General features: G+C 39.8%; 1 protein-coding gene across 2 annotated transcripts in view; it reads right to left on the bottom strand.

Moving 5' to 3' along the window:
* The window catches only part of cpeb4b (cytoplasmic polyadenylation element binding protein 4b), a 105694-nt gene that overhangs the window by 61084 nt on the left and 18647 nt on the right, over nt 1-25963 (bottom strand). For both annotated transcript variants that reach the window (XM_073067714.1, XM_073067715.1), the window contains exon 3: nt 7358-7408. In XM_073067714.1, coding sequence (XP_072923815.1) covers nt 7358-7408 — 51 coding nt within the window. The remainder of the gene's footprint in view (nt 1-7357; nt 7409-25963) is intronic.

The following is a 25963-nucleotide window of genomic DNA, read 5'->3' as shown; positions in this document are numbered from 1 at the left end:
TTTCAATCATAAGAGAAAATGGTGTGGAATAGTTGGTCATGGAAACAGTTTAAATTGGATTCAGTTTGCATCTTCAATTGACAAAGGATAGGAAATACCTAATTGCTGAAATTTTAAAGCCATTTTATTATGGAACTAAAGGATATGATGCCAAATTATCACCACTTAATTGTGATGACGGGACAAAATGCAGGATAGAGTGTACTAATACAAGATGAATAATAAATTAAAGAAATTCCTCCTAGTGAGTTCCTGACTATGAAAAGTTTTAAAGAATTAGAACACTATTAACCCAATGTGCAAAGAAAGCATAGTTAGTCAGTTTATTAAAATTTATGGCATTTTATTTGAAAGTATGTTTCTACCAGGATGATATCTTTAACTGCTTTGAGCAGGTGGTGTGCACCACCTTTGTGATCAGCTGCAACTTCTGTGATGGAAGGTGCCCTCACAGTTACTAAATTGGAACTACTCAGATTTTCACTGATGAAAAACTGATACAAATCCAAGTTACTACAGTGTGAAACTTGGATGAATAAGAATAGAAGTGAATTTTTTTCCAAAGCCATCTGCTGCCTTTTTTCCTTCCAAGGTTAAAGTTGTTAAAGCTGCTGTTAAAGAAGCCATGGTGAATTGCTAGAAGACATTATAAAGTTTATGACATAGCTGCAGCAACCCTGTTGAGGACAGAGTGGATATTCAAGTCAGTAGACAGAGTCCTAATCATGCATATTTCATAGGAAGTCTCAAAAAATTCTCTTACAAACTCTACCTTGGGCAAGTGAAGTGTACAGTGTTCAATTAGACATCAGACTACATCTTACAAGCAAAAGAAAATGTGCAGATGTTGGAAATCCGAGCAACTGACGCAAAATGCTGGAGGAACTCAGTAGGCCAGGCAGCATCTATGGAAAAAGATACAGTTGACATTTCGGGCCGAAACTCTTCAGCAGGACAAAGGGTTTCGGCCTGAAACGTCAACTTTACTTCTCCCCCCTCACAGATGCTGCCTGGCCTGCTGAGTTCCTCCAGCATTTTGTGAGAGTTACTCAGACTACATTTTTGTAGGAGTGAAGGAACATGAGAGATTTGAGCCATTTACCACAAAGTACGTTGCTCCTGACCTGCTTTGTGCACCCTAACATTTTTTAATACAAAGTATGCACAATTTATCCACAAACATAATTCATGTCAACATGTGTTTTAAACACCAACTTGAAAACTAACTGCTTAGTCTCAAACAGTCTTGCCCTTAACTGTATATAATCATAAATGAGAAGATATTGGGTATAAACTCATGATGCAAAGGTTGCATAGGAAAAAAGTTTATATCATGCATGAGAACATATTACCAGCAATGCATCTTGAGAGGAAAGCTAATGCTTCAAAAACTTCTACAGGGAGGAAAATTTAAGAACATGTTAAAATTTCATAAGGGAAGGTATGCTGGTGTAAAGAGTTTAGGTTATTGTAGCCTTAGTTCATTGATTTGATTAAACAAATGCTATCCTGCAATGACAAATACTTAAATATACATACCTGTATATCTCAAATATCTGCACCTATTAATTTTTTCAAGATGTAGTGAACAACTAAACTTGCATGGCATTTGGGGGTTGATGCATTGTTCATACTGTATATTAATCACTCAATTCAAAATTAGAAGAAATTACTTCACAGAAAATTAAATTACAATGTTGGCCTTCCATATATTTAAATAGTCAATTATACTGTTTAAACTTTGTGTAAATAGTTATCAAGCCAGTCAGAGCAATACAGCACAGACACAGTCCCTTTGGCCAATGGGTCCATACAGCTCACAGTGCCCACTCAGCTAGTCCCAATTTAGTGTTTGAACTTTCCTATCCTGGGAAATACATGTTATCCACCTTATCCATGTTTCTCAATTTTAAACAGTTCATTCTAAGTGCCAAGGAATAAAGACTTAGCCTGGCCAATCTCTCCCAAGAACTCAGGCCCTTTAGTCCTGGCAACATCCTCACATTTTTTCTTCTTTCCAGTTTTAAGATAAAATGCATCTCATTTGCATGCAGGAACACAGCAGTTATAGACTCAATGGCCACTTTATGAAGTATTCCGGTATGCTTCTGGTCTTCTGCTGCTACAACCTATCCACTTTAAGGTTTAATGTGTTGTGCATTCAGAGATGCTCTTCTGCACACCACTGTTGTAACACGTGGTTATTTGCCTTCCTGTCAATTTGAATCATTCTGGCCATTCTTTTCTGACCTCTCATTAACAAGGCATTTTTTTACCACAGAACTGTTGCTCACGGGATTTTTTTTTGTTTTCACACCATTCTCTGCATACTCTAAAAGGAGGATGTGATGGCACTAGCTGAAGAGATTCATCAAGATGTTGCCTGGGATAGAGCTGGTTAGTTGCAAGGAAAAATGGAAGGAAAAATTAGGTCTATTTTCTTTAGAGCACAGATGGTCAAGAAGAGACATGATTAAGTTCAAACTCAAATTCAGTTTATTGTCATTCAGGTGTACACATGCATAAATAACATTCCTTCAGACCAAGATGCACAACACTGTTCATATAACGCAGACACAAAGTAATATTACCACAAATAAATTAACAAAACATAAGGTGCATTTACAACAAGTTAAAAAGTGAACAGTGCAATGCTATGAGGAGGGTTATGGATACGGTAGACTACAGTATGATCTCCACCTCCTCCCCAATCAGAGGTAAATAAAACTAGAGGATATAGATTTAAGTTAAAGGAAAAGATTTAGAGCAGGCACAAAGGGACTGTTCTTCACCCAGAGACAGCAACTACTGGTACCTGGAATGCACTGCCCAAATGGTTGAAGCTTGGTTGCTAACAGGTACTTAAGTAGTGTCTAGACAAGCACTTGAACTGTCTGTCGCTACTTAATAAGGGGTCATCAATTCAAGTTGATGAGACAAAATTTATTCTCAGTTTTGAGTCTTTGGGGGACTTCCTCAAACAGTAGGAGAAGCAGAGTCAAAACATTAAGGCAGATATAGATAAGTGGGTCAAAAACACTAGAGTCAAGGTTATAATAAGATTAGCCATGGATCTTACTAAATATGTGTAAGCTCAGGGGTAGGAGAGAAAGAAGGTGCTATTTCATTTCTACATTTATATACCGTACATTTCCATTTCACACCTTATCATGCTCTCTTTCTATATTCTTTTTGCCCTCACACCCCTCCAAGGCCAAAAAGCCTGTTCGAATCTGAATTTATAAATGCATTTTGAAAACTAAATTGTTTTACATTTGAGCAGCTGTAAGCAAATTGTAGAGTCAGCTTTTGCAATTTCTATTTTAACCATATTTCAACTCCATACTTGGAAAACTAACCAGGAAATTATGATGAATTATATTCCCAGTTTACAATCAGGAGTTAGTATTTCAGATAACTGAAATTTACACTGGAAGCCAAACTCTTTTTACCAATGTTAAAACCAGGAAGCTAATAGTTAATAAAATCTTTTAAACATCTGCTCGTAGGTACATGCTTAAGTTTAAATTTTCCAGACAAATTCACAAATTAGCTAAAATTCTCCAGAATAAGTCAATAGGTGAGTTGTTTAATCCCATTACTTAAGTATGCCAAAATACTTCTGAGAAGTACTATGTTTAGATGTGCAGAGAAGTTAGAAATCACTTCATCATGAAGCATGAAGCTAAGAAGTCTGAAGACAAACTTAACTAGGATAAGCTTTATGTTGAGTAATATTAAATTAATAAAAAACAAACAACAAAATGGTGGTGGACTGCCATCAAACTATATAAGAGATCTTTTTGATAATTGTACTTAATTTATTTATTTTATATTGAGATACAGCGCAGAGTAGGCTCTTTCGGCCCTTTGAGCCAGACTGCTCAGCTTAGTCCTGGCCTAATCATGGGATAATTTGTGAAGAGCAATTAACCTACCAACTAGTAGGTCTTTGAACTGAGAAGGAACCAGAACACCAGGTCGAAACCCACATGGTACTGAGGAGGAAGTACAAACTCCATATAGGCAGCGGCCGAAAATGAACCTGGGTTGCCTGTACTGTAAAGCGTTGTTAATCACTAAGCTATCGTGCCAAAATAGAGCCAAAATGTATATCTGATAACCACAAGCAAGAATTAATATGAATCTCTTACTTCAATGCAGAACATTAAAAATTAAAGTAAAAAATTAAGTTAGGTCATCAAGATATTTTCTGAGATCTTGTTGCAGAAATCATTGGCGAAAATCAAATTGAGAAAAGTAGTATTTCCCTCATACATTTGAGAAAACTAGGAATGGAACCAAGTCCTCAAGATCCATCATGCTACAAAGGCCAAAAGTTATTTATCTAACAAAGGGCCACTACTTAGTTTAAACTTTGCAATAAATTAGTAATAATAGGAAGACTTGTCATTAATGTAAACTGAATTACATTTGTCAGAGAAAATATATGCACCATTCCTACATCAGCTTTGCAACATTTATGCAGTGTGAGTTTGCATTTCATTACAATCAATTACCATTAAACAAATTAGCAGAAATTTATTTTATTTTTCTCTTGCTATTTTACTTTATTCACCATTTTTAATCTAAATTCTGGATTGCTTTTACTTTTCTATCATCTGTCCACGTTATCTTCCTGCTTTGAAGATTTGAGTGCCAAATTAAACAAGATTTACAGTGTTGAGAGTTACAAAAAACATTAGCAAAATATTATGATTGTTTAACATACAGATTATTAACATACCATGTGAACAGCCCAATGAAGTTATTTATCACTAACTATACATAAGGTACAATCACAGTGCCTATAAAAAGTATTCACCCCTCTCCCTCCAGAAGTTTTCACGTTTTATTGTTTTACAACAATGAATCACAGTGGTTTTAATTTGGCTTTTTTGACACTGATCAACATAAAAAGACTCTTTCGTGTCAAAGTGAAAACATCTCTATGAAGTGTCTAAATTAATTATAAATATAAAACACAAAGTAATTGATTGTATAAGTATTCACCTCCTTCAAGTCAGTATTCAGTAAAAGCACCTTTGGCAGCAGTTACAGCTTTGAGTCTGTCTGAATAGGCCTCCATCAGCTTTGCACATCTGGATGCTGCAAGTTTTCCCCCCATTGTTCTTTACAAAACTACTCAATCTCTGTCAGATTGCATGGGGATCGTGAGAGAACCGCCTTTTTCATGTCCATCCACAAGTTCTCAATTGGATTGAGGTCTGGCCTCTGACTTGGCCACTCTAGGGCATTAACTTTGTTGCATTGAAGCCATTCCTGTGTAGTTTTAGCTTTATGCTTGGGGTCATTGTCTTGCTGGAAAACAAATCTTCTCCCAAGTCGCAATTCTGTTGCAGACTGCATCAGGATTTTCTGTATTTTGCTGCATTTATTTTACCCTCCATCTTCACAAGCCTTGCAAGGCCTGCTGCAGTGAAGTTTCCCCACGACATGATGCAGCCACCACCATGCCTTCACAGTAGGGATGATGTGTTTTTAATAAAGTGCAGTGTATGGCTTATGCCAAACATAGCGTTGAGCCTAATAGCCAAAAAGCTCAATTTTGGTTTCATTAGACGATAGAATCTTCTTCCAGCCAACTTCAAAGTCTCCCACATGCCTTCTGGTAAACTCTAGCTGAGATTTCATGTGTGTTTTTTTCAACAGTGGCTTTCTCTTTGCCACTCTCCCATAAAGCTTCGACTGGTGAAGCACCTGGGAAACAGTTGTTGTATGTGCAGTCTCTCCCATCTCAGCCACTGAAGCTTATAACTCCTCCAGAGTTGTCATAGGTCTCTTGGTGGCCTCCCTCACTAGTCCCCTTCTTGCACGGTCACTCAGTTTTTGAGGACATACTGCTCTTAAGCAGAATTACGGCTGAGCCATATTCTTTCCATTTCTTTATGATTACTGAACTATACTCCAAGGAAGATTCAGTGACTTGGAAATTTTCCTGTATTCATTTCCTGACTTGTGCGTTTCAATAACCTTTTTGGAGTATTCTTTTGTCTTCATGGTGTAGTTTTTGCCAGGATGGTGACTCACCAGCAGTTGGACCTTCCAGATAGAGGTGTTTGAGTAGTTTTGTAAAGAATGGGGAAAAATTGCAGTGGCCAGATGTGCAAAGCTGATAGAGATCTATCCACACAGACTCAAGGCTGTAATTGTTGCCAAAAATCATCTACTAAATACCAATTTGAAGGGGGTGAATACTTAAGCAATCAATTATTTTGTGTTTTATATTTTAAATTAATTTAGATCGCTCTGCAGAGATCTGTTTTCACTTTGACACAAGAGTCTTCTTCTGTTGATCAGTGTCAAAAAAGGCAAATTAAATCCACTGTATTCAATGTTGTAAGATAATAAAACATAAAAACTTCCAAGGGAGGGTGAATACTTTTTATAGTCACTGTACATCACATTCAAAGATGCCACTACAACAAAAATTAAAGCTCATTCACAAAGTGCTTTACTAATCTCCTGTGAATTGTACACAACCCTCAAAGTTATTTGTTTGCTGTAACAATAAATGCCATTACACTATTGGTAGAGAAAAAAAAGACAGCTTTCAGTAATAGTTTCAGATCATAAAGTTTTCTAGTCAATTCAAAAATACTAAGGCTGCTATAAATAGAATGAAATATGAATTATTTTAACCTACAATGAATTTTTGGGATAAATGGTGGTTGACAGTTAAATATAAAACAATATTAACAAACAAAGACTACAAAAAAACTTGAGTACTTAGTGATTATAATTAATTTATAGCTTTAACCAACAAATTAATGTGGTACTCTTAAGTTGTTTTGATTTCGTTTCTTGATTAAGTACCAGAAAATCAAGAATGAGGAAGGTTCTAAAAATCTATTAGGATTTATGGTATAATTAGTTAATTATGACATGAACATCCCTTCAGATTTGCTTGCTGATCAATGTAATAAAGACTGCAAAAATTCTGCATATAAAGATTAATTATTAACCTTGAATTGTAATGAAATCCTTTGGTCCCAACTTAATACGTAGAGGTATTATTCCACTATGTAGTTAGCCAGTTTTCATCATTTGTTATGAAACAAAAATATATTCAAGATCACTTGTTCATACAAGGTTAAAAAGGTTTTGATAATAGATCCTAAATTAACACTTACAGAAAATGAAGGACTGTATTTGCAGGTTTCCTCAGAATAGAACCCACTGGACCAAAAGCATCTACTGCTGGGAGGAAGGATACATTGAATTTCTGGTGTTCTGCACCACAGTAATACAGTGCAAGTTGTGCCTGCAATTCTTCGAAAAAAATAAAACACCCAATTTTGGTAAAAGGATATATAGTTTGAGCATAAATACTCACCATTAATAGGGAGAGGACTGTCTGATCCAGGATGCGCATAGTTTAAACGACCTATCAAAAGGTACAAAAAGTTATAAGCAACTACAAACAGTCCAAAAAAAACCCCACCCTTTTCATGCAATTGCCATGTTATATCTATATTCAAGGTCTTAATGATTGCAATTTTGTTCTTAACTTGCAGATTTGTGCAATTAATTATATTTACTTAAGTTACTCAAGTCTTTCAGCGTTTTAAAATCTGCAAGGACTAATTCTGGTGTAGCTGTCATCACTTGTATCACAGAGAAGGCTAAAATTATGATTCCTAAGCTAACCTATATCGTTTAAAGAACCTGAAGCATATGAACAGCTGTGTTGTTTTAAATGGTTATACATTTACATTGGGACTGTTGGTTTCAGTTTAAAATATCTCAACTCTTTCACTAAAATTTCTGTACAGCTAACATTTTCATCTGAGTATGGCCAATATGCAACTGTGACTTACATTACATTAAATCTGTCATTCCTGTCCTGTAATCAGTGTGTCAATTTGCTTATTTGTTTCCCTTTTTGACATTTAATTTTTGAAGTTGTTCATTGATCCATCACAACCAATAAATTCAGTTTCTGTAAAATTACCCCTCAACATTACCCTACTGGGGAGACTTGCAGTCACATCTTTCAGTCACTGATTTCCAGTGATCTACCCTATTTAAGGAACAAATTGAGAAGCTTGGATTATCTACAATCAATGAATTGGATGATAATGTGCAAAGCACAGTTAGTAAGACTACTGATATGTGAAAGAAAGTGAATAGATATTAATGTCAGGAAGAATGTTAAATATTTAAAGTAATAAACTGAGCAGTATGGTAATGTAGTGGTTAGCACAATCACTTTACAGTGCCAGCAATCACTGATTTGGGTTCAATTCCCACTACTGTTTGTAAGAAGTTTGTACATTTCCCCCTGGGTTTCCGCTGGGTGCTCCAGCTTCCTCCCACATTCCAAAAAAAACAATTTAGTTTATTTTCTACTGGAGTCAGATGCAGTGAGGTAACAGGTCTTTCATCCCAGAGTCCTTAATCAACCATTAATTTACACTGTGTGTGTGCGTGTGCACACGCACGCCCTTAACTCCTGGTGAAGATGTCGGGGTGCCATCATGACAAGCTTTTAGCACCGATTTTTTTGGTGATCGCTCATCGTACGGCGTGTCTTGGGCATCTGAAACCCGGCAGAGCCCATCCCTCTCCAGGTTTTTTTTTTAATGCAGTCGAGCTGCTAGCTCGACACTCAACCCAGGCACGGATGGAGAGCATGCAAGGGGGAGCCGGCTGGATTCGAACTCAGGACCTCTCGCCCCGAAGTCCAGCGCTAATGCCACTATGCTACCAGCTGGCGTTTACACTAATCCTACATTAATCCTCAATTTTTATTCCTCTTACATTGTCATTCTCCCTTCCCCAGCCCTTCTCAAGATTCCACAACTAGTAGCTATTTACAATGATCAATAAACTGCAATTTTTTGGGATGTAGAAGGAAACTGCAGCACTCAGAGGAAACAAGCAAGTAAACGCCACTTACTCCAACTTTACACTGTACTATTACATCTTGCATGTGTCTCAGTCAGCCAGTATGACCGAAAAATTGAACTTTTGCTGAAAGGTAATATTTTATTGGAGATTGCTCAACCAAACCCGAGAATCTATCGGGAGTGTTTTCATATTCTTGGCACATCCAAACTTAGTGAGAGTGGTCTTCAAGTTTGTTGAATACATGTCAAGATAGCAACACGCTGGATGATCAGTTATGTTTTCTTTTTGCACTATTGAATTACCAAGAGGATCAGAAGAAAGCTTGTCCAGTACAAAGACTCTCACCACAACTGTTTACTTAAAACCAACTTCACCCTTCTCTCTGGCAACAAGGCCAAAGCATGCCAGTTGCAGTCTTAGCATCATTAAAACTAAATGTAACAGAGTCCTGTTGATAATTGTATCTGAATGAGTACTTAAAAGAGGGGTACATACAAGGTCATAGACATGAACATGAAGGGTCCAGTGAGAGTGCCCCAAGTTGTTACATTTCTAGCAAGTATAGACACAAAAGACAGAAATACTGCTTCCTCCAGTTTGTATCTGCAGCATAACAAGGGATTTACTTTTGTTGAGCCTAATGAAACGTGTTTGATATATTTTTCTGGGCAGTTGCAAGCTAATACCATGGAACAACTATTCCAATTATAATTCCAAACTATATGTGTGAGGTGCTACATGCTACATTTTGGTAGGACTAATCAAAATAGGACATACATGGTAAATGGTAGGGGATTGAGGAATGCAGTAGAACAGAGTGATCTAGGAACATAGAAACATAGAAAATAGGTGCAGGTGTAGGCCATTCGGCTCTTCAAGCCTGCACCGCCATTCAGTATTATTATGGCTGATCATCCAACTCAGAACCCTGTACCTGCTTTCTCTCCATACCCCCTGATCCCTTTAGCCACAAGGGCCATATCTAACTTCCTCTTAAATATAGCCAATGAACTGGCCTCAACTGTTTCCTGTGGCAGAGAATTCCACAGATTTACCACTCTCTGTGTGAAGATGTTTTTCCTCATCTCGGTCCTAAAAGGCTTCCCCTTTATCCTTAAACTGTGACCCCTCGTTCTGGACTTCCCCAACATCGGAAACAATCTTCCTGCATCTAGCCTGTCCAATCCCTTTCGAATTTTATATGTTTCAATAAGATCCCCCGTCAATCTTCTAAATTCCAGTGAGTATAAGCCTAGTCGATCCAGTCTTTCTTCATATGAAAGTCCTGCCATCCCAGGAATCAATCTGGTGAACCTTCTCTGTACTCCTTCTATGGCAAGAATGTCTTTCCTCAGATTAGGGGACCAAAACTGCACACAATACTCTAGGTGTGGTCTCACCAAGGCCTTGTACAACTGCAGTAGAACCTCCCTGCTCCTGTACTCAAATCCTTTTGCTATGAATGCCAACATACCATTTGCCTTTTTCACCGCCTGCTGTACCTGCATGCCCACCTTCAATGACTGGCGTACAATGACACCCAGGTCTCGTTGCATCTCCCCTTTTCCTAATCGGCCACCGTTCAGATAGTAATCTGTTTTCCTGTTCTTGCAACCAAAGTGGATAACCTCACATTTATCCACATTAAATTGCATCTGCCATGAATTTGCCCACTCCCCTAACCTATCCAAGTCACCCTGCATCCTCCTCACAGCTAACACCGCCGCCCAGCTTCGTGTCATCCGCAAACTTGGAGATGCTGCATTTAATTCCCTCGTCTAAATCATTAATATATATTGTAAACAACTGGGGTCCCAGCACTGAGCCTTGCGGTACCCCACTAGTCACTGCCTGCCATTCTGAAAGGGTCCCATTTACTCCCACTCTTTCCTTCCTGTCTGCCAACCAATTCTCTATCCACATCAATACCATACCCCCAATACCGTGTGCTTTAAGTTTGCACACTAATCTCCTGTGTGGGACCTTGTCAAAAGCTTTTTGAAAATCTAAATATACCACATCCACTGGCTCTCCCCTAGCCACTCTACTAGTTACATCTTCAAAAAATTCTATACGATTCGTCAGACATGATTTTCCTTTCACAAATCCATGCTGACTTTGTCCGATGATTTCACCGCTTTCCGAATGTGCTGTTATCACATCTTTGATAACCGACTCTAGCATTTTCCCCACCACCGATGTCAGACTAACCGGTCTATAATTCCCTGGTTTCTCTCTCCCTCCTTTTTAAAAATGAGACAGTGGTGTATAGTTCCCTGAAGGTGGAATCTCATGTGGGTAGGGTGGTGAAGAAAGCTTTTGGTATGCTGGCCTTTATAAACCAGAGCATTGAGTATAGGAGTTGGGATGTAATGTTAAAATTGTACAAGGCATTAGTGAGGCCAAATTTGGAGTATTGTGTACAGTTCTAGTCACCGAATTATAGGTAAGATGTCAACAAAATAGAGAGAGTACAGGGGAGATTTACTAGAATGTTACCTGGGTTTCAGCACCTAAGTTACAGAGAAAGGTTGAACAAGTTAGGTCTTTATTCTTTGGAGCGTAGAAGGTTGGCGGGGGGGGGGGGACTTGATAGAGGTATTTAAAATTATGAGGGGGATAGATAGAGTTGACATGGATAGGCTTTTTCCATTGAGATTATGAGGGGGATAGACACAGAGTTGACATGGATAGGTTTTTTCCATTAAGAGTAGGGGAGATTCAAACAAGAGGACATGTGTTGACAGTTTAAGGGGCAAAAGTTTAGGGATAACATGAGGGGAAACTACTCAGAGAGTGGTGGCTGTGTGGAACGAGCTTCCAGTAGAAGTGGGAGAGTCAGGTTCAATATTGTTATTAAAAAAAAATGGATAGATATATGGACAGGAAAGGAATGGAGGGTTATGGGCTGAGTGCAGGTCGGTGGGACTAGGTGAGAGTAAGCATTCGGCACAGACTAGAAGGGCCGAGATGGCCTGTTTCCGTGCTGTAATTGTTATATGGTTAATTTATGATTGTACTTACTGAAATTCAATCTTTAAGTACCGGTAATTATGCCTTCAGAATTGCTATGCAATTTCTGTACTTGTTTTCTTGAAACAGTATTATCTAGTATATTTAATTTCCCCTCTTGCTCACATAAATAGAAGTATGTCACGTGCTGCCTCCCACCCCCAAAGCATACTGCACCATTTAATGAGGGCATGCCTGATCTGTCCAAGGCAGATTTTATTTCTGTGCTAGTTCTCAAAATGTTCAATTTCCTGATCTTTTAAATACAAATTAAGCTGCTACTTCAAGAACCTACAATGATCTGACCTCCAATTCTAATCATTCACCAACCTCTGCAAATTCATATGCAGCTCAGTTCCAACCGATAGACTCCTATCATGCAACTATATCCCCTCATTTGAGATCTTCCCATCAGTGGAAAAATTTCAACATCGAACCTGTCAAGTCTCCTCTGGACATTATGTTTCATTAAGATCGCTCCTTATTTTTTCTAACTTCAAAAGAATACAGGTTAAATTCCCTTGGCCAGTGGCTTTAGGTAGCTCTCTCATCCCTGGAATTATCCTGGTCAATCTGTTTTTGGCCTGCCTTCAATGCCAGTGTATCTTTTCTTAAAGAAGAGGATCAAAACTGTGCACAGTATTCCAGGTACAGCCATTTCTGTACCCTGTACAACTTTTCCAATAAAAGATAATATACTAACCACTTCTTGTACTGTCTGCTAACATTTTTTTACCATGCACAGAGATCCCTAATTAAGTGATAACTAATTTACTCTTATTTTGCTCATCAGCCTTGTGTCACACAACATCCACATGCAACATCGACAAATTTATCTAACAACTCAGCTTTTCACATTCTTATAGAAATCTAGCAAATTTGTGAAACATGATCTTTCATAAAATTTCATTGACTTTGAGAGCATCAAGTTTCTCACAATGACTAGCCATTCCTGACAACTTCCTAGAATTTGACAAGCTTCAACCAATGGCTCCAAATACATGCAGCTGCTCCCTTAAAACACTAGTATAGGCTTTTGGGACTTGCCAACTGCCTGCCTTAGTTTTCTCCTTCTCCCTCACCCCCAAACCACCACCACCAAAATACCTTGTCCCTCATGATGGTGATTGTTACAAGTTCTTACATGCTATTTGACATTAGCAATGCAGATAACTTTGGACAATTTATATTGTCCTCTACAATGCAAGCCAATGCAAAGTTTTGATTTAATTTATCCTTCTATCCCATCATCAATTCCCCAAACTTCTCCAGTAGAGATCTCACACAACTGATTTTGATATTACATGGCAATTTTCTTAATTTTATCCCTGTTTTAACAATTATATCTTTTTACTGCTCGTTATAAAATTCTCCAGTTTATTATTAGTCCTTGCTAGTTAGTAATATATTCCTTTACCTCCTTTGTTGACCATAGATGGTTCATTTTTCTCTTGGGATAAATTTCAATCAGCACTTTAATTTCCTTGTTTAAATATCTGTCAGTGCCAATTCAATCACCAATACTTGAGTGTACTTGGTCCATTCCAAACAACTGCATTCATACCATTGTAAATGCCCATATTTAAGTCACGAGCATCAATTTACACGTGTTCACCCTTAAACTTACAATTTTGACTCTATTGTGAACACTACTATATGGAGGGGGTGGTACAAGGACAGGAAATACTTAGCATATATTTTAATAATCTTACCAATTACACATGGCTACACTCAAAATCTCATTTCTAGATAGGTTCCATTTCACTTTATTTTCAACAGTACCTTTGATTCACCCAACTATTATAATAACCTATGACAATTGAAGAATGTGCTCATATTTCTCCATTTACATTTTATTCTATTAACTTATACACTTATAAATTAACCCATGGTCACACTCCACTTAGTTCTTGAATGGTACCTTCAACAGCATGCACTGATACTTGTGAACTTTTCAACTATTTTCCATCTTACCAATACAGTTCCTGACTGAGTGCTTCCACAATTCTATCTTGAAAATTCTTCATGGCATGGATTCCTTCAGTGCCTATTACTTCCAATTACCTGTAATTCTAAGTTGAAATGCCAAGTTCAGCTGTGTTTGCAAATGTCGGTCATTGGCATCTCAGCTAGAGAATAGCTAATGGTGAAGCAATCTGGTCTTGCACATTACCAGAAGCAATGCAAGCTGATGATTTGTGGATCGCTTGAACTCCTTGTCCAATGATGGTCTCTTCACCATTTACTTTACCATACAGACTAAATTGCAAACCAACATAAGCCAGCTTCCCAACATACAAAACCACAATCTAAAAAAAGTTACCCATCACTTCAAATGATCAACCAGGATAAAATGCTCCATTTCCAGCTGCAAAATATGCACCTTCTGAAAGGATCAGTTGGACATTATCATGTTTGAATCAGGCCAGTTGTGGCTTGCAGTCCTGACATTACACAGAACTTCAGATAGTCCCAAGTTAGTTTACAAAGCCTCCAGCCACTTCATATAGAAGATCCCATCTGCAGAACTAGGACATCCTTGAGTTTCCAATTCCTTCCATGGCTCTAGTGAGGCAACTGGTTTATTGGCATCTCATGCTAACCTGCTCATCTAGAAGAACCTGATGCATCAATGGCATTACTAATCCCACCCCAATAGGCATATATGGCTTGAAGGAACATTTTATGGGGGCCCCCAGCAATCAGTAACTTGCAACTAAACAGTCATTGGCTCTTTGTGGAGGCAACTGTGACAAGTCACCTGCTGCATCATTGCTTCCCTATGGAGCAGTCAGTAGAATAGTTCAAGTGCAACAGAATGATAGCCTTTCATCAGAATCACCATCATCAAAAATTGCCACTAGTGACTTGATCTGTGACAAGAGTGAAATGCTTGCCAACCAGGAATTAGATAGTCCCAAAAGTGATGGCGAGATCTTCTTTTAATTTGTGCATCAATTTCCTCACTGGAGGAAAGGCTGCAGAAAACACATTGTCATGTCACAATTCTGTTACAGCACAAACCTTGTTGCTAAAGATACAACATTATAGTTATAAATCAATAGACAAGAAAGGCTTCAAAGCCAAATTCTGCTCAATATTGTGCCCTCTAGCTTTTCACGCCCAAGCCAGAAATTCCATTAGTATAAGGAGGAACTCAATGTAATGTCCAAAATAAGTTAAGCAGTGGAAAGTTAGCATTCAACATAGGCACAACTGTTCCAATTCTCAGACCATTCTCATTGATTCCAAATTTTAAGAGGCAGCTTAAGATTGCATAAATGCATGTCTGTTCCATTTTAGCTGGACATTTCTGCCTGTGTAATCTGCTGAATATGACGCCATGCCTTCATTTGTTCTCTTCAGTCACTATGGTAACAAGATTTTAGGAACCTATGCAATTAAGGGATATGGGAATAGTGTAGAAGTTGACATTGAGGATGTTAATCAGCCATGATCTTGATGAATGGTAAAGTGGGATCAAAAAGCCAAAAGGCCCATTCTTGCTCATTTTAAAGTGCTATTAGATACCCAGGAGCTTTCATCATTGCATCCATTTCTGAAGGAATGATAATGCTACTTGATATCTTGGTGTAGGTGCTTAATTCCTTCCACACAACAGTCAGGAGAATCCTCTACTTTAGGGAGGGATATCTGTGCAAGAGCAGGAACTATTGAAAAGAGCAAGTCTTATTGTATGTGAATTTCATTTGGACCAATAAAAAAAAGTGAGGTTTTAGCAGAGTGGCCATTAAGCAGAATGGGACAGAGTTGGGGGAAAACTGAGGTTTTGGCTCAAGATACTTCAGGCAGTAGCCAAGGTCCCAGAAGCTATTTTGAATCAGCCATTGTGTAAATGGGCCAGTGTAGGAGTCTGAAGTCTGACTCGAGAGGCTTTGGCAAGGAGACAGAAGTGAGTAGCAGGTAGGCACCGGTAAGGTGTTTCTTTTAAATATGGTAGTTACCAAACTACAACTAATAGGTTACCAAATTACAACTAATTAAATAAAGAAAGGATGCAGGATCAAGTAATGTAGCTGTATAATATGGGATCAGGTGGACCACATCTGCAGCAAGTATTGGGTGCTCAAGGAACTCTGGCTCAAAGCTGGTCACCTAAAATCTGAGCTTCAAACTCTGCATTGCATCAGGGAGAGGAAAAGAGATACCTGGACATTCTTTCAGGAGACAGTCACGCCCATTAAATACTGGAGGGATTGCGTACTGAGTCAGTGTGGGTGAAAGTAAGAAGCAATCTATTAGTATTCAATAAGCTCCACAATAGCAGCAGATAAACTGAAGTTCCGATCAGGAGGCAGATTTTGGAAAGATTAAAGCAAAGATAACTGCTTTTTTTGTCATAGGTAACTTTAACTTCCCTAATATTGATTGGCACCTCTTCCGTGCAAAAAGTTTAGATGGGGTGGAATTTGTTATGTTGGTCCAGGAAGAATTCCTGACACAGTATGGTAGACAGGCCAATTAGTGGAGAGGTCATACTGGATCTAATACTAATCAATGAACCTGATCATGTGACAAATCTCTTGGCAACTCTAAAAAAGCAACCAGAGCTCCCCAATCTTTACCATAGCCTTGGAGAGGATTAGGAGCAGACAGTATGAGAAAATATTTAATGAAGAGGAAGGCAAATTATGATGTTAGTAGGCAGGAACTTGGAAGTGCAAATTGGGAACAAATGTATTCATGGAAATGCACAACTGGATTGTGGTGGTTGTAAGGAAACATTTAAATGGGGTTCTAGATAGGCTTGTCCTAGTGATGCAGGAAAAGGATGGTAGGTTAAAGGAACCATGGTTAACAAAATATATGCAACATTTAGTCAAGAGAATGAAAAGAAGCACACTTAAGGTTTAGGAACCAAGGATTAGGCAGGGCTCTTGAAAATTGAAGGTAGCCAGATTAAGAATGGAATTAGAAGAGCTAAAAGAGGTCATTGCCTTGGCAAGTAGGATTAAGGAAAATCCAAAGATAGAACATAGAACAGTACAGCACATTACAGGCCCTTCGGCCCACAATGTTGTGCCGACCCGCAAACCCTGCTTCCCATATAACCCCCCACCTTAAATTCCTCCATATACCTGTCTAGTAGTCTCTTAAACTTCACTAGTGTACCTGCCTCTACCACTGACTCAGGAAATGCATTCCACACACCAACCACTCTCTGAGTAAAAAACCTTCCTCTAATATCCCCCTTGAACTTCCCTCCCCTTACCTTAAAGCCACGTCCTCTTGTACTGAGCAGTGGTGCCCTGGGGAAGAGGCACCGGCTATTCACTCTATCTATTCCTCTTAATATCTTGTACACCTCTATCATGTCTCCTCTCATCCTCCTCCTCTCCAAAGAGTAAAGCCCTAGCTCCCTTAATCTCGGATCATAATTCATACTCTCTAAACCAGGCAGCATCCTGGTAACTCTCCTCTGTACCCTTTCCAATGCTTCCATATCCTTCCTATAGTGAGGCGACCAGAACTGGACACAGTACTTCAAGTGTGGCCTAACCAGAGTTTTATAGAGCTCCAACATTACATCGCGACTCTTAAACTCTATCCCTCGACTTATGAAAGCTAACACTCCATAAGCTTTCTTAACTACCCTATCTACCTGTGAGGCAACTTTCAGGGATCTGTGGACATGTACCCCCAGATCCCTCTGCTCCTCCACACTACCAAGTATCCTGCCATTTACTTTGTACTCTGCGTTGGAGTTTGTCCTTCCAAAGTGTACCACCTCACACTTCTCCGGGTTGAACACGATCTGCCACTTCTCAGCCCACTTCTGCATCCTATCTCTCTGCAATCTTCCACAATCCTCTAGTCATTGTCTAGTTTTCATTATAGCTGCATCAATATGTTGCATCAAGGTTAGGTACTCAGAGCTATTGACACCCAGGAGCTTGAAATTACGCACTCTCTCCACTTCTGATCCCTATGAGGATTGGTTTGTGCTCTCTCGTCTTATCCTTTCTGAAGTCCACAATCAGCTCTTTGGTCTTATTGACACTGAGTGCAAAGTTGTTGCTGTGACACTACTTGACTAGCTGGTATCTCACTCCTGTAACCCCTTGTGTCACCATCTGAAATTCTGCCGACAATGGTTGTATCAGCAAATTGAAAGATGGCATTTGAGCAGTCTAGCCACAGAGTCTCGTGTATAGAGACAATAGAGCAGTAGGCTAAGCACACACTGCTGTGGTGCATTTGTGTTGATTGTCAGCGAGGTGGGATGTTATTTCCAATCCAGATTGTCGTCTTCCAGTTAGGAAGTCATGGATCCAGTTACAGAGGCCTAGGTTCTGTAGCTTTTCGATCAGAACCATAGGAATGATGGTGTTAAATGCTGAGCTATAGTCAATAAACAGCATCTTGAAATAGTTATTGGCATTGTCCAGGTGATCCCAGGCTGGGTGGAGAACCTTTGAGACCACATCTGCTATACAGCTATTGTGGCAGTAGGCAAATTGGAGTGGGTCCAGGACCTTCCTGAGATGGTGTTGATTCTAGCCATGACCATCCTTTCAAAGCATTTCATCACCTTAGAGGAGTGCTACTGGACGACAGTCATTAAGGTAGCTCATGCTGCTCTTCTTGGGCACTGGTATAATTGCTACCTTTTGAAGCAGGTGGGAACTTCTGACTGTAGTAACAAGAAATTGAAAACGTCTTTGAAAACGTTGGTTAGCACAGGTTTTCAGAGTCTTACTGGCTACTCCTTCGTGCCCTGCCACCTTCTGAGGAGGGTTCACTCTGTTAAGAATCCTGCCATTAATCCTGCATTCTGCCTTCAAATTCAGTTTTATTCTCCCTTTCAAAGTGAGCATAAAAGGCACTGAGCTCATCTGGTAGTGAGGCACCACTGACATTCATGATGTTGGGTTTTGCTTTATAGGAAGTTATGGCTTGCAAACCCTACCAGAGTTGACGTTAATTTGATGTCACATATGGATTTTAGTAATGCACATATATGACAATGTTCCACATGATAAGCTGATTCAGAAAGCCAGTAGGCATGGGAGCCAAGGAAATCTGGCAGTGTGACTTCAGAATTGGCTTGCCCACAGAAGGCCGAGGGTCATAGTAGATGGAGTGTACTCTGCCTGGAGTATGGTAAGCAGTGGTATTCCGCAGGGATCTGTTCTAGGACCCATGCTTTTTGAGATTTTATAAATGTTTTGGATGAGGGACTGGAAGGGCAGGCTAGTAAGTTTTCAGATGACAATGGTTGGAGGAGTTGTCTACAGTGTAGATGGCTGTTGTACGTTACAACAGGACGATGATAGGATGCAGAGTTGGGTTGTAAAATGGGGAGATGAAGTTCAACCCAGAAAAGTGTGAAGCGATTTACTTTTGAAGGTCAAATTTGAATACGGGATTGAAGGCAGTATTTTTTTTGTGGAGGAACAGTGAAATCCTGGTTCAGGTCCACTGAGTACAAGAGCCACAAGGTAATATTGCAGATCTATAAAACTTTTGTTAGACCACACTTGCAATATTGTCTTCAGCTCTGGTTGCCTCATTATAGTAAGGATATTGAAACTTCAGGGCAGGTGCAGAGCAGATTTACCAGGATGTGGCCTGGATTAGACAGCATGTCTTATGATGATAGTTTGCGTCTGGGACAAGAAGACATGACTACGAGTGAGGCCGGTAGGGGGATCCAAGAACTAGTGCTGGAGAAGGAGCAGCCTTTGAACTTGCCCAGCAGATCTGACATTGTTGCTCAGAGGATGAGAGTGAAGGCTGTAGGAATGACACTGGTTCAGGGAGCCATTTCAAAGAGAGGAAAGGAGAAAGATTTAGTTGTAATTTGGAACAGTACAGTCAGGAGAATAGACAAGGATTCAGAGTCTCAAAGGCCGTGATTGCCAGGTGCCCAGGTTCAGGACATCTCCCTTGCAGAGAAATTTGGAGTGGAAGAAGAAAGATCCAGTTGTTGTGGTCTCTGTGGGTATCAATGACGTAGGAAGAACAAGGAAAGAGGTTCTACTGAGGGAAACTGAGCAGTAAGGAACCAAATTAAAACACAGAAACTGAAGGATAATAACCTTTAGATTGTTACCTGAGGCACATGCAAATTGGCACAGGGTTAATAAAATTCCAGAGATAAATGTGGGTTTGAATTTGTGGAACATTGACTACAATCATGAGGGGCCCCAACTGAACTGTGCTGGGACCAGGGTCCTAGCAAATCACATAACTAGGGCTATGGATAAGGCTTTTAACTGAATAGCTGGGGGGGGGGGGGGGGGAGAGAGAGGGTTGCTGTGTTGAACAGCTTGGAAAAGAGTGGATAAAGTAAGGGAAGGAGAGAGCAGGAAAGGTTACTGAAGTCTCCAGAATGAAAAACAACACAAAAGTGAAGTAATGGATAAAAATTTAACTTCAAGCAACAAGGAGACAAAATTGAAAAGGGTGGTTAAAACAGGACTGCAAGTATCATACTTGGATGAACATAGTATATGAAATAAGGCAGATTAACTTGTAGCACAGTTAGAACTTGGCAGGTATGACATATGGCATCATAGAGTTATGGTTCAACAAAGCACAGTTGGGAGCTTAACATTTTAAGGCTACACATTGTATCAAAAGGATAGGTAGGTGGGTAGGTGACTTTATTGACAAAAATGAAATAAATCTTCAGAAAGAATTGACATAAGATTAGAAGATGTAGAATGTTTGTGGATAGAGTTAAGAAATTGCAAGGGTAAGAAGACCTTGATGAGAATTATATACATGCCTCCAAACCGTAGCCAGCATGTGGGGTACAAATTACAATGGGAGAAAGAAAACAAAACAGAGGGCATATAATATAGTAAAAATTAGTGGGAAGCTAGAGGATTGGAAAGCTCTTGGGGGGGGGGGGGAATCAACAGAAGGCAACTAAAAAGCAATGAGAGAAAAAATGAAATATTAGCTAGATATGATACAATTTTTTTTCTAAAATTTAAAAAAATAAGTTAAAAAGAGGCAAGAGTGGACACCGGACCACTGGAAAATTATGCTAGAGAAGTAGTGATGGGGAGCAAGGAAATGGCAGACAAACTGAATAGGTATTTTACATCAGTCTTCACTGAGGAAGACACCAGCAACATATCAAAAATTCAAAAAACAGGAATGTAACCACTAGTACAATGGAGATGGTTTGGAAACAAAGATATGAATGTAGATGTCACCTTTACCAGATGGACTACACCACAGGGTTCGGAAAGAGTCAGCTGAAGAGTTGAAGAGAATCATTAGATTCTGCAATGGTTCCAGAGGACTGGAAAATTGTAAATTTCACTCCACTCCAAGGGAGAGAGCCAAAGATAGGAAATTAAAGGCCAGTTAGCCTGACTTCAGTGGTTAGCAAGATGATAGAGTCTATTATTAAATATGAGGTTTCTGGAATACTTGTGTGACTCCAATAAAATGGACAACTCCCTTAAGAGAAGATCTTGCCTTACAAATCTTTTGGAATTCTTTGAGGAAATAACAGGAAGAATTGACAGTATATGTTGATTACTTGGATTTTCAGAAAACCTTTGACAAGGTGCGACACACAAGGCTGCTAAAGAGGAGCCTATGTTACTACAGAAAAGATACTAGCATGAAGAGAAGACTGGTTGATTTGCCGAAGGCAAAAGGTGGGAATAAAGAATGCCTTTTCTGGTTGGCTGTCAGTAACAACTGATTACTGTGTAGGGAAGCATACAGTCATGCACTTTGGAATAGAAGTGTAGTGTATTTTCTAAATGGGGGGGGGGGGGGAATTCAGAAATCAGAGCTTCAAAGGGAATTGAGAGTGCTGGTACAGGATTCCCTAAAGGTAAACTAAATTAAACAAATTGAGTCAGTAGCAAGGATGGTAAATGCAATGTCAGCATTAATTTCAAGAGGTTTCAAATATAAAAGCACAGTTGCAACGCCAAGGCTTTATATGCCATTAGTCACCATTGGGCCCCATATCTAGGAAATGATGTACTGGAATTGGAGAGGGTCCAGAGGTGGTTTACCAGAATGATTCCAGGAATGAAAGAGTTAACATATGGGGAGCATTTGATAGCTCTGGGCCTGTAGTCACTGGAGCTTAGAAGCATGAAGGCATGGCGGTGGGGAGGGGGCAGGAGGAGGAAAGAGAAGAATCTTATTGAAACCTACTAAATATTGAAATAGAGTGAATATGGCAAGGATGTTTCCATTTCTGGGACAGCAAATGACCAGAGAGCACAGCCTCAGAGTAGAAGGATGTTCCTTTAGAATGAAAATAGAGGAACTACTTTAGCCCCAGGTGATGAATCTGTGGAATTCATAAACGATTATGGAGGATATGTCATTGCTTTAAGTATTCCCAGAGGTTGTTAGGTTCTTAATTAGTAAATGCATCAAAAGTGTCGAGAAGAATGCAGGAGATGCTGTCATAATGATACTGCTAATCATTTGTTAATAAACTGGCAAATAATTGAATAGTAAATATTCAGAGGGATATGGGCCAAACATATCCCTCTTCTTTTGAAGACCCTAACCTGGAGTTACACGTTGACTTCAGTTCTTTGCAGGAATGGGACCCGCTCCCAGGATCTCACAAATGGCCGTTATTCAATATACCAAGGACACGGCCTAGAAGATTGGTGTACCTTCAGGGTTTCTGGATTTTGTGGCTCTGGAGGTGCGCGGACTAGAGGTCAGTGCCGTCCCTGGTGTGTCGTGGGAATACATGGAAGATTGAAAGCAGCAAGCTGGCTGCTGGCTGTGTGCCCAGAGACCCGAGTTCTTTGGGCACAGAGCTCAGAAAAAGAGACACAACAGACTTTTAACATTGTAAATCAGTGAGTTTTTTTATTAGGTCTCCCATCTCGTTGTGAAACGAGGACACCTCTTTTTCTCTTATTAGGGAGAGAGAGCACCTGTGGTATCTCTTTATTGATGCTTTGCTGCACGCTCAAGTGCTCAGTGGGGGGGGTGCTTCTTTTTGCGGGTGGGGGAGGGGGATCGTGGCTTTGCTGCTGCTTACGTGTGGGGGGTAGCTCGGAGGGAATTTGGGGTTCTAACATTTAGCTGTCATTCATTCTTTGGGGCACTCTTCTGTTTTCGTGGATAGTCGCGAAGAAAAAGAATTTCAGAATGTATACATCTGTCTGACAATAATGACCTTTTGAAACATGCACAAACGGAACCATCTAATATGGACATCTTTCTCAGCAAGGTCCAGTTGGGCAATCAGGCCATTTCCATACTCTATCATTGTATGACACTTACTCTGTTGAATACTTATTCACGAATTCCTATTCTAGTTCAATTCATGAGCTCATCTTTCGCCTGAAAAATGTAGACTTGTACCCAAAATTACCATTGCATGAACTGGTGCCACAAATGTCCCCATAGCCATCCCTTAGATTGTCAAAATAGAAGCTGGGCCCAAAGCTAGTCCTTTCACAACAGTATTGGCTGTTTAATGCAGCCAGCTGCCATAACTGGCAGCTTTCTTTCATGTTCCTGTACTACACTGTACATTAGTTTTCTGAGAATTTGCAAGGTCCTTATTCCACTGTATTCCTGTAGAATGGAGTTTCACAGAGTAATTGGTCAACTCACAACCATTATCATGTGATCTGCAATAGTATCAATAACTATTGTAACTGTGTGGCCTTATATGACAAAGATACACTGGCGCGCCGAGCAGCCAAGCTCCTCCCCCGGAACTGCATTCTAGCCGGCATTGCTTAAACACGTGCCTGTGAGCATCTGTGCTTAATGTCGATTTATTTTGTGCATCCATTAGCAAGATGAGTTTTAAGGTATCGGAAAATCCTAAAAGAGCGCGTAAGGGTGTTACACTTAGCGTGAAACTAGACATAATAAAGTGTTTTGATCGTGGTGAACAAAGTAAGGACATATTGAGTTTGGCTAAGGGTTTGTGGAAGTTGATGAAGATGATGTTGAAGAGATTTTGGCATCCCATGACCAAGAACTGACAGATGAAGAGGAAAGGATAACAATTGAAGCCGAACGCAGTAGTGAATGGCCCGAAAGTGAAGTCGTCCAGGAACTGAACGGGAAGCAATTGCATGAGATTTTCGCTGCGATTGACAATGCTGCAATGATTGCAGAAAAGTATGACTTTAATTTTGAAACGGTACGTAGGTTTAGGGCGTATTTGCAGGATGGTTTGAGTGCTTACAAAGAACTGTATGATAGAAAAATGCACGAGGCTAAGCAGTCAAGCATACTGTCATTTTTCAAGCCTTCCACATCAGCCACAGCAGACGACGAAACTCCACCTTCAACATCGAGGCAGGCAGATTTAGAAGAAGGTGACCTGTCTGCCCTGATGGAAACAGATGACGATGAGTTGGCACCCCAGTCTCCTCTACCTCCCACCACCCCAACCTCCGATGACTCAGCCTAACACACCATCATCAGTGTGCTCACTGTCTTCCCGATTCCGGTAAGTGAAACTACACTGTACATACATTATTTCTACTTTATATGGGCTGTGTTATTTAGTAGCTTCTTAGCTTAAAGGTTACTAAAGAGGGCTTCTGCCGGGAGTGCTTGCGCCGTGTGCTTCTGCCGCGAGTGCTGCCGAAAGCGCTTGTGTGAGATTTTCGCTGCGGTGGACAGTGCTGCAACAATTGCAGAAAACTATTCCTACATTATATAGGTTGTGTATTTATCAGATCATTCCTGCTTTTACTTTATGTTACTGTTATTTTATGTTTTATGTGTTATTTGGCATGATTTGGTAGGTTAATTTTTGGGTCTGTGAACACTCACAAAATTTTCCCATATAAATAAATGGTAATTGCTTCTTCACTTTACGACATTCCGGCTTATCTTTGCTCTACCTATAGGAACGCTCTACCTTCGAATAGCGGGGGTAACCTGTATAGAGGAGATTCACTAGGTTGACTCCAGAGAAGAGAAAGTTAGCCTATGAGAAGAGATTGAATAGCTTGGTACTATGCTCATGGGAATTCAGAAGAATGAAAGGAGATCCCTGAGAAACACAATTATGAAGGGCTAGATAAGACAGAGGCAGGAAAATTGTTTCCGCTGGTATGCAACACTCAACTTAGGGATGCAACCTCAAGATTCAGGGGAGTGGATTTAGGAGAGAGATTGGGGGAACTGCTTTTCCCACTGAGTAGTAAATCTGTGGCATTTTCAGCCCAGAGAAATTGCAGAGGCTCCTTCATTAAATATATTTAAGACATAATTAGATAGTTTCTTGTATAGCAGGGGTATTAAAAGTTATGGGGTAAAGCAGTAGGTGAAGCCAAGTCCACAACCAGATCAGCCATGATTGTAATGAATGGCAGGGGAGGCTTGACAGGCCAGTCGGCCTATCCTAGTCCTATTTCTTACGCTCTTATTTTCTTAGATAACCAAAAACCTCCAATTTCCAAAATTCTGTATGCCTTCAAGCTCGCTGCCAAATATTAAAAGGTATCTCAGTCTGAGGTACACTCTTATGATCTCCTCTCAACACACTGTACCAGTCTTTCCCCACCTTTTTAGGTCCCTGGGGTCTAATTTCCTGAAGTTTCTGTAACCAAAAGACAATGCTGCTGACAAAGATGATCATGTTTTCTCATGTAGGCGAAGTTCCAGTTTAAAAATTATACATCAAACAAAACTGTCTCACATTCTTAAATGTCATTCTCATACTACATTTTCTACATACTACCCATTCTACATATGCTATCTATGTTGCCTTCCACATTTGATAGCTTCCACTTGTTCCTCATCAGCGAATCCATACAGGGTCCAATCTACACTCAGTAGCCACTTTATTAGGTACACATACTCATTGATTTTATTTAATGATACAGTGCAGAGTAGGCCTTTCAAGCCATGCTGCCCCAGAAAACCCACAGCCCTGATTAACTCTAAACTAATCACGACAATTTACAATAACCATTTAACCTAGTCGGTACATCTTTGGACTGTGGGAGAAAACTAGAGCACCCAACAGAAACCCATGCATTCTATGGACAGGATGTACAGAGACTCCCTGCAGAACAGCACTGGAATGGACCTTTGAAGTCCAGAACACCTCGAGCTATAATAGCATTGC

The sequence above is a fragment of the Hemitrygon akajei genome, chromosome 15 (assembly GCF_048418815.1).
Source record: "Hemitrygon akajei chromosome 15, sHemAka1.3, whole genome shotgun sequence".
Classification (NCBI taxonomy): Eukaryota; Metazoa; Chordata; class Chondrichthyes; order Myliobatiformes; family Dasyatidae; genus Hemitrygon; species Hemitrygon akajei.
This window is presented reverse-complemented; position numbering and strand designations above follow the sequence as displayed.